The sequence below is a fragment of the Cygnus atratus genome, chromosome 4 (genome assembly GCF_013377495.2).
Source record: "Cygnus atratus isolate AKBS03 ecotype Queensland, Australia chromosome 4, CAtr_DNAZoo_HiC_assembly, whole genome shotgun sequence".
NCBI lineage: Eukaryota > Metazoa > Chordata > Aves > Anseriformes > Anatidae > Cygnus > Cygnus atratus.
Window position 1 is genome coordinate 45274904 of NC_066365.1, and position 9878 is coordinate 45284781.

At 41.1% G+C, this 9878-nt stretch overlaps 1 protein-coding gene across 1 annotated transcript; it reads left to right on the forward strand.

Moving 5' to 3' along the window:
• The first annotated feature begins 30 nt into the window (after nt 1–30).
• Nucleotides 31–9478, forward strand: COPS4 (COP9 signalosome subunit 4). The gene is made up of 10 exons (XM_035550538.1): nt 31–174; nt 1412–1491; nt 2288–2439; nt 3775–3878; nt 4596–4749; nt 5829–5979; nt 6352–6522; nt 7853–7968; nt 8362–8446; nt 8909–9478. The coding sequence occupies exons 1-10, from the start codon at nt 101–103 to the stop codon at nt 9040–9042; spliced, it is 1221 nt and encodes a 406-aa protein (XP_035406431.1). The 5' UTR covers nt 31–100; the 3' UTR covers nt 9043–9478.
• The last annotated feature ends 400 nt before the right edge of the window (nt 9479–9878 follow it).

Here is a 9878-nt window from a genome sequence, read left to right on the forward strand (position 1 = left end):
GGCAACCGGCGCCGCCGCGCTCCCGCCCCCGGCCGCGGGGCTCCATGGGCGCGGGGAGGAGGAGGAGGAGGTAGGAGGAGGAGGGCGGCGGGGCTACAAGATGGCGGCGGCGGCGCGGCAGGAGCTGGCGCAGCTCATGAACTCAAGCGGCTCCCACAAGGACCTGGCGGGCAAGTGAGTGCCGGGGGCCGGGTCCCCCAGCGGGGACGCCGAGGGAGAGGTTGCTCCTGTGGAGGGGCGCCCCGGGAGCGGGGCGGGGTGGCGGCTGGGGCCCTGCGGCCGCGGTTAGTGAGGAAAAAGAAGGGGAAAAAAGGGGGGTCTTACCTCAGGGTTTGGTCGTTTTCTTCTTGTTTTTCATTTTTGACTGAGGCTCCGTGCTGCCATAGTGTGGGCGGCCTGTTGGGGCCGCGCGGCAAGTTCAGGGCCGGGTCCTTCGGGACGCCGGTAAGCCTTCATTTTATTTTATTTTACTTTATTTTATTATTTATTTATTTATTCTATTTCTTTTTTTTATATATTATTTATTTTTCCCCTTTTCTCCTTTAATTTACGCGCGTGTTTTGGGTGCTGCACCTCGCTACTCACTATGTGATTTTTCACGTGGATTTTTTTCTTTTCCTTGAGGGTAGGCTGTGAAGCTGATCAGTTAGAGTAAAATTTTTTCACTCCCTGACTACCTCTTTCTTTCCTGGAGGAATTCTTTCTTCTTTCTCTTTTGGAGCTTCATGTTTTAAAAAAATACCATGTTTTCTTCAAAATACCCAATAATATCTAAGCTGTCTCTTGACGAAAACACTTCAAACATTTTTACATTTCAGATATTTTTTGCCTCTCTTGAGTAGTAGATGTCCTCAGGTTAAAGCCCAGAGTTGCACTGGCCTTTCGAACCATGAAAACAAAAAACTTAACACTTAAAAGCGCATATCTTCTGCGTGCATTTGCCTCAGAGGACCAGAACCTGCTACTAACTTCCAAATTCCACCACAGTTTCTCATTTTCACTGAATGTGGCAGTTTAAACCTTTGTCTAATATAAGTAATGTTATTCCACAAGGGTTACAATTTTCGTTACTTATTCTGTACCACCTCTTTTTGGCAAAGGAAAACTGCACTATTGTAGGGATATATAAATAAACTAAAAAAAACCACACACCTTAATTGCACAAATAATAAGAGATAAGAAGATGATTGGCTACATTATTGACGCTTTTGGCTTGGGTTTCGGTAGGAGTCAGATATCAATTTCAGGTGAATGTGCCTGGCACCTGAATGTCAATGCTTTGGAAAATATCCACCTCACAGGTAGAGAGAATAAAAGCAGGAGGAAGGCTCAGGTAGAAAATAAGCAGAGCAGTGGAAGCGGTGAGTGAAAATGTTATCTCAGATGTTTTTTATTTTTCTCCTGTGGACAGATATCGTCAAATATTGGAAAAAGCAATTCAGCTGGTGGGTGTAGAACAACTTGAAGCTTTGAAAGCTTTTGTGGAAGCAAGTAAGTGCTTTTGGTGTAATTGATTGCAAACTGAGTGAAAGCCAGACATACATGGGATCACGTTTGTTACGTCTCCAAGAGGTTACATGAAGACATTATTTCTTGGTCCTATTGGAACTTAAAAATGATTAGGAAAGGAACCATCAGCACCATGTTCAAAAGTTGAGGAAAGATGTAAGATTTCTAAGTTAGTACAACTTTCCAACCTGTCTGAAGTCCAACAGTGTCTGAAGGTAAAATCCAAGTAAGCTCTGAATGCTAAAATGGATACTGGATGTTTAGCAGTCTTTTAACTAACAAACTCCTTCTTCAGTCTCAAATTAGCTTGGAAAGCAATCAGAAGAAATGGCTAGGTGTTTTTGTGTTGTATTGGATACTTGGCCTGTTGATTACCTCTAAATTATACCTGTTGTATTTTTTTAAAAATTGTGAATAAACGTAGTGCAATTTAGCCGAAGGATTTATTTTGTCCAAGATATTTCTAATGTCCTATTGAGAACAACGAGTCTGAATTAATTGTTTTTAAAAACTATAAATCAGAGTGAGAAACAGGTTGTTTGTTATCTGTTAGGTGTTAGAACTCTGACCTCTAGTGTTGCTGAAGGAATAAAATTCATCTTTAGAACAAACACTGCTTCACTGATACACAGATGTAAAATTTTGAATTACTTTAATAAATAAGTAAATGATTGAAAGGCTAAAGTAAATGATTGAAAGGCTAGGGATTGCTTACAATGAAGGCACTAACAAGCGTTGTGTCCATCTTATGTTTTTCTTCCATGCATTTCTGAACCAGTGGTGAACGAAAATGTCAGTCTAGTGATCTCACGTCAGCTGCTGACAGATTTCTGTACCCATCTTCCAAGTCTTCCTGACAGCACAGCCAAAGACATATACCACTTCACCTTGGAGAAGATACAACCTAGAGTTATTTCGTTTGAAGAGCAGGTGAGAAATCCAGTGACAATGGGTTTTGGTTTGCAGGCTTTTTTTCCTCTCAACTTCTGACTATTTTTAAGTCTTTAAAAATACTGGTCAGAACAGACATTCCTACTTCGAGTCCATTTTTCATTCCTATACGTGTGAAAGGAGATAAATGCAGGGAGTATTTAGAACCATGCAGAGAATACCGACATTGTGTCTTATCAGGATATATAACCGGGCATATAACTCTTCTGTTGCCAGAAAATGTCGTCTTACAGTGAAACAGTGCTTGAGCAACTGGAGGCACTGTCCTGAGACTGACTGGTACTCATTGTATTGCATTGTACCCAACCCGGGGACAGGCCGGTGATGGAAGGACTAAATCATTTTGACAAGCAGCTGTTGTTTAAATAATAATAATAAAAAACAACAACAACAAAACATATTTGTAGATACGTATGCTTATATTTAAGCCAAAATCACTTTATTGGGGGAAAAAATATTCTTGAAATTCCCATTCTGCAGTTACCCGCTGAATGTGCCGCATCTTTTTCCTTTCTATTAATTTTCTTCCACAATTATTCACCATTGTCTGAGAAATCTTGCAGAAGATGCTTATGTGAAAAGCTTGTGCGATCTAATATTAGAGGAGAAAAGGCAGTTTGTCATGACTTATATTTGTCTTTTTGCCTTTACCCTCGTTAAGCAGCTTTTGCTCTATATCTTAACTGAACTCGCTTTTGTAGAATCATTTAGGGTGGAAAAGGCCTCTAAGATCATCTAGTCCAGCCTTTAACCTAGCACTGCCATACTTTCCCATATGTTACAATGATTATGCATAAATTACATCCTCGACATGAGATGTCTTTTTTTAACGTTTTTATAGAACCCTGATTCTACCACTTAGAGTTTACCTGCTGACAGCTGCTCTACAAAGTTGAAGCTTCAGAGCTAGGATCTAATCATAGCTCACCTCATTTGTATCTCTCCAGCCTGATATGAGGTGTAACTGCAAGAAATGCATTATGAATCTTGGTGTTCTAGTTGTCAAAAACCTTGTTTCATCTTTAAAAGTTTGGTAAGAGATAACTACTTACTATTCCCTGAACACCGACTCCCTTTATCTAGTTGCAAGGTTATTAGGAAATGCTTCAAATCAGCACTCATATTTAAACCGTACGGTCTTAAGGACTTGGTGGGGGAATTGAAAACCTTCATGTCAGAAGAGTTGTATCTGCGCAGGTTGCTGTGGTATTGAGAGGTGGAGAGGAATGTACAAACAAGGAAAAGGACTATGAATGTTAACTCCAAACCATTCAACTGTTACACCGTTTGCTAGTGGCTTTTATTATTGCCTAGGTTGCTTCAATAAGGCAACATCTCGCATCCATCTATGAGAAAGAAGAAGACTGGAGGAATGCAGCACAAGTGTTGGTGGGAATCCCTTTGGAAACGGGGCAAAAGTAAGTACCATGCTAGACGTTGTTCTACCTTGTATAGTATACTTTCTCACTGCTTAGTGAACTGTACCAGTGAGTGGGAATTCTGGGGTTGCATATTCTCTTGGAGTTTAGGTAGTTTAGGCTAAAGTACTTTCTAGATGATGCAAGTGTAGCTTGATGGCTGTTGCTTGCAGTAACCATTCTTGTCTGTCAAAACACTGCTCTGGAAGTGTTTCATTATTTATTGGATGTTGACATTGTCTGTGCAAGTTCTTAGAAACATTGGCTTCTACAGTTCAAAATGAAGACATAATTTGAAATTTGATATTAGCTTTTTTTTTCCAAGTGTAAAACCCTTACTGTTGTTTTTCTTGGCTGTCCTTTCTGTTCTTTCTCAATTTGTATGTAGGAGGAGTTGCAGTAGGTTTTACCCATTCAGCTCCTATTTGTTCCACTGCAAATTTGCCTTCCACCTCCAAGTGGCTCCTTGTACGTGGCAAGTTTTCACCCCATTAGAAACCCATTTCTTTTGGTGTTTGTAGGAGCCAGATTTAAGTTAGGTTTCATCTCAGATTTCTGTACTCTGAATGGAGGGCACTAATTCTGGATTTAGGGAAGATGAAAGCAGGGTGAAGCAGAAGCTGCCAAGTGCTTAAGAAGCATAATATGTCTTTAGAACAGGAAAGAACAGAGGTAGTAGCGGGGCGTCTCTGAGCACTCTTTTCTGTTTTGCTGCAGACAGTACAATGTAGATTATAAACTGGAGACCTACCTGAAAATTGCCAGGCTGTATCTGGAAGATGATGACCCAGTTCAAGCAGAAGCTTATATTAATCGAGCTTCCCTGCTTCAGAATGAATCAACTAATGAGCAACTGCAAATCCATTATAAGGTTGTATAACTTTATTGAGTTCTCTGTCTAAAGGGAAATGCTTCTACACGTAGATGGTTATTAGACAGTGCCACACAAACTTTCACAAAAAGAGACAAAAGGAAAAGCTTCTAAATGACCTTGGGAACAGGAGAGCTCCATCTTAGCAATAGTTAGGTAGCCAATTCCTTAAAATTTCGAGAGAACCCCATAAAGATTGCTTATGTGCCAGCTCTAGTGGCTCAGAATAACTGAGTTTTACTTGATAATATTGTCCTCTACCTTTGTAAGTCTAAGGGGAAACAAAATTACATCCAATATTGGAAACAGTTGATGTTTTTTTCCCCCCCAGCAGTAAATAAATAGCAAGTACCATCTGTGAAAATAGCTTTCAGTCCAAAGCAGTCAATTAATTTACCTTTTTGCTTATTGAACAATTTACTGTGTTTAGAGTTTGGACACTAATTTCCCAAATGAAATTTTAGTAACTGATTGACAGTGATTGGTCTAATGTGACAGTACCAATCAAGTGGTTTAAAAGGGGCCTTGTGAAGTTCTTCAACACAGCAGATGTGACAAGAGTTGCAATTTAGAGAGATTTTAGTTTGTTTTTCCCTTTTTCCCTACACACATTTCATGTTACCTTTTAAAGTGCATATTGGGTGGGAAATATAATGATTAGAATAGCAGAAAGTGTAAAGAAATATCAGGTGCTGATACAGCTTTTGAGAGAAAAGCAAACACGTGAAAAACAGGATTGACTATCTGAGTGCTAGCTGTTAATGTCACTAGTGAAGGGAAAGCTTAGGTAACTATCAGCTGTACAGTATTTCACTTGCTTTGTTTTTAGACATGCGCAGAGTTTAGCATGTGAACAGCACTGGAAAAGGCCTTTTCAGTCATCTGCCGTGTTACTTGGCTTGTCAAGGCCTCACCTAAGCTAAGCATTTCAAGACACAGATTTGCTGATGATTCATTAAAGCAATGTTTATGGGAGCTGACAATTGATAATGCAGGAATTACAGCAAATGCAAATTACGCTATGTAAAACTAACTGCCCCGTGTTAGTTTTCTGTTACTCAGATGTATTTTCTTTCTAGGTTTGCTACGCTCGGGTTCTTGATTACAGAAGGAAGTTTATTGAGGCTGCCCAAAGATACAATGAGCTGTCCTATAAGAGCATAGTCCACGAAAGTGAGCGACTGGAGGCACTGAAGCATGCTTTGCATTGTACTATTCTAGCATCAGCAGGTAAAATGCATGTTTTGTTTTTGTGCTGGAGATCCCATGCACACGTCGCATATTCCTGAAGCGAGTCAGCATGCGCATTATATATGGGGACTGATGGAGGAATCCAGAATTGTGAACACCGTCAATTATCTCCTGGCATTCTTTTAACTCGGAGTGGGAGTACTTGCACTTTTGCCAGTGATAAGGTGCCATCTTGCCTAAAGATGCAAAAATAAGTGTCAAACAGCATGCTGGAACTGAAAGCAGCCGAGTCTTCTCTGCTGGAGCTTTGGCGGTTAATTATCTCTATTGAAAAAGACAACTTTTTTGTTGTTTACTTGTAAATTCTGAATTCTGTGGTGGCAGTTTGAGCATTCTTCTTGACTCTCCTAGGACAGCAGCGTTCTCGCATGCTTGCTACGCTTTTCAAGGATGAAAGATGCCAGCAGCTTGCAGCCTATGGGATCTTGGAGAAAATGTATCTTGACCGAATTATACGTGGAAACCAACTGCAGGAGTTTGCAGCTATGCTAATGCCTCATCAGAAGGCAACTACAGCCGATGGTAAGCATTTCTCTGACGCATCCTAATGCTGCTTGTTCATCTAGCATTGCCTGTTGCAGTCTCTAAGTGTGATAGAAAAGAACACAGTATTGTTTGTGATTGTTATTTCCTGGATTGTTACCCTCATGAGCACAGCTGTAGAGTAAAGCTTCTTAGTCTCACTTTTTGCCATTGGCTATTAAGATTTTGAAATTCTCTTCTAGAAACTTAGTTCTAAAAAGCTAATTTTTCTGTCCATTTCAAGTCCTTTTCACTAACACACTCTCCCAGTAGTTTTAGCCTTGACTCTTGCCTCACTCTACATGAGTTTGTCCTTTTGTGCGTCTCCTGTTCTGATAGTGGATAGGATGCTTAGAAATGTGACTTGCATGAGCTAGGACCGCTGGAAATTGTTCTAGGTCATGAAAAGTCTGCATTTGAACTTCTTCCTGACTGTTGACAGATTGTGGTGGGGTGATGGGGACTTCACGTGGTCTCAGAATTGTTTTCTGATCTGTCACACTGACACCTTAATACCTTTATTCTTCCTGGAACTTCTGAACAGTGATAAACTGTGCAAAGTAATGACTTCAGCAGAATTCTAAATAGGTCGGTCTCAGTTTCCTGAATGAGAACAATGAAGTGAAATACCTCTTCAACTGGCAAGCCTGCCTAGTAAACAACGCAAAAATACACAAAATGTAAATTTACAAAAAGTAAAAAAGGACAGAAAAACAGTTCTGTTCTAATATCAGAGTTGAGAACTACTTAAAGGGACTTCCTACAAGTAAGCTGCAGTCTTCCTCAGGTCAATCTGTTCTTTGTCCATGACCTGTACTGTTTATCTTTTAAGTTGAAGAATACAGGTTAGTTGATAATGAAAAAGATGCCTATCTTTGGCTGTATGTTACGGGGCAAATGAGTCAGTTAAATCAAGAGCAGACAAACAGGATGAGGGTTTCTCATCTCAGGGGCTTAGATGAAGCCTCTAAGTGCTGCTAAGGATGGGGGGGGGAGAGGGGGGTGGAAATAATTTTGTTACCATTGGGCAACCATCCCTCAGCTTTGATGCTGGGTCTTGTAGCAAAAGGAATATCTCCATTTCATTATTCTAGAAATTTAACTAAAAGGGTTAAAGCTGCCTGTCTCAAAAAATTAACCACATGGAATCCATTACTCTTTCTTTTTTGGTGGCATATGCTGATGCAAGGCAAAGAGAGACACTTGAATGTTCTGCACATGCAACCTTCAAAAAAAAAAAAAAAAAACACAACACTTTCCATCTGTTTTAAAATACAAACCAAATACTTGATTCATACTCATTTAACTGTTGTCTCATTCGACCCTTAAGGTTCCAGTATCCTGGACAGAGCTGTTATAGAACACAATTTGCTATCTGCAAGCAAACTTTACAACAACATTACTTTCGAAGAGCTTGGAGCATTACTAGAGATCCCTGCAGCTAAGGTATTGTTTTTTCTACACCTTTTTTCTTTTATTAAAAAAACAAACAAAAAGCAACAAGCTACCTCAGAGACATGACAAGAATAACTCTAGTAAATAATAGAATAAATAGTTAAGGAATAGGAAATCATTAAATATTCAATACTAGACATATGAAAAAATTAATTATTTAGCATACTTTGTGAGAAAAGGTGCAGAATATGGAATAGACAATAGCCAAGTTTGATGTTGCTTATAGTGTGTAGTCTGTGTGATTGGACACTTTCTGTACAGTGTCCTCCTCCCCCATGTATAGAGATGATGGAAAACCTACAAGAATTGTCAGAACCGTATTCATTTTTCATGTCTTCCAGAACAGAGCAGCTACCTAACACATTTCTCTCTCTATCATTTCAGGCAGAGAAGATAGCTTCTCAGATGATAACTGAGGGCCGCATGAATGGATTCATTGATCAGATTGATGGAATTGTTCATTTTGAGAGTAAGTTGGAGTACAGGATTTTCGTTGGCATCATTCAGAATCACCTTTTCTCAAGCTGCTGTCTGACAATACAAGAAAATTAGTTTGTCGGAAGTGAGCTCGCTGTGTCTCGCTATGGCCAGGAGGTAGCAGAGCTTGCCCTAGCAGAGAACCACACTTCACCCATCCCTGTTACACAGTTACACATTCTCTTACCTACAGGAAAGTGCCAATGGATTCTGTCAGTCTCTTTGTAGGAACATGTTCAGCAGGAAGTTCTCTGCTCACTTTTCCTTTGCAAGGCAGGAGTTAGGCTTGTAACAGACAGCCAAAATCATTGTAGCTTTTGATACAGAAGCGAGCACAATGTAGCTGCAAGGAAGGCTTTGAGGTAGGTGAGGGCGGTGCCGCAGGAGGAGGTTGCAGTTGAACAGACGGGGAATTACCAGGACTGACTTGGTTTTGTATGGTTCCCTTCTGCAGCTCGCGAAGCTCTGCCAACGTGGGACAAGCAGATCCAGTCACTGTGTTTCCAGGTTAACAACCTGCTGGAGAAGATCAGTCAGACAGCCCCGGAGTGGACAGCGCAGGCGATGGAGGCTCAGATGGCTCAGTGACTGTGCCGCCGTGGCCTGAGGGGAGGCAGTCGCCTGCTGTGCTGGAGGAAGCGAGCTGAGCAGGGCTGAGAACTGAGTGAATGGCCTGCCTTCACAGCCACACCTCTTGTTTTCACTCCGGCTTAGGACACAATTAGGCGATACTGTGTTTGGCGTGAGAGTCCGCCTGTCCTCTGAGCATAGGATGATGCTGTTGCTGCCCCTGCATTGCACTCTGCTGCGCTGAAAGCTGTGGTTTCCACGTAGAAGAAACTGTCACGTCTGCAGCAAGCTGGGGTTTTGGTTTATTTAATGTTATTTGGTTTTCCACTGTATTGCTATAGCTTTGTAGCCCATTTCTTCCTATGGTGCTTATCCCACTGTGAAAAATGCAAGTGCCATGTTTCTTTTAGTTGTAACTATTCTAATAAAGGCTGCAGTGAGCCACTTGGTTTAAGTGTTGGAGGGACCTTGCTTTTTTTTCCCCCCTGAAGCAGTAACTTGAAGCAGCTCTGGTATTTGGAAACGTTGCTTTTTGCCCCTGAAAATATAAACTGAGCAAGCGGTTCTGTTTTTCCGTTGTTTGTGCAACGCAGGTCTTCAACCCTAACTGAAGAAAACAGTGACCCTTCTACTGCATGGGTGCTGCAGGGCACAGAACTCTGTGGCATCCTGTGGGCTACAGGTGGCTGTCGAAAAAAGCTGGGGTAGTGGCCAGTGTTCTACAGGGAGCTTGTTGCAGTGACGTGGCCAACGATGAGAACATAAAATCAAGTATGGGAAGCCAAGCATGCTCTCTTTTCTTCTCTAGGTTAGCATGAGGTGGTAAATCAGCAAAGGTATTGTTAGTGTTTCTG

Coding starts and splice junctions, on each gene's coding strand:
- COPS4 (XM_035550538.1), top strand. CDS start 101: ATGGCGGCGGCGGCGCGGCAGGAGCTGGCGCAGCTCATGAACTCAAGC. Junction 7,969..8,361: donor TAGAGATCCCTGCAGCTAAG/GTATTGTTTTTT, acceptor CTATCATTTCAG/GCAGAGAAGATAGCTTCTCA. Junction 8,447..8,908: donor TGGAATTGTTCATTTTGAGA/GTAAGTTGGAGT, acceptor TCCCTTCTGCAG/CTCGCGAAGCTCTGCCAACG.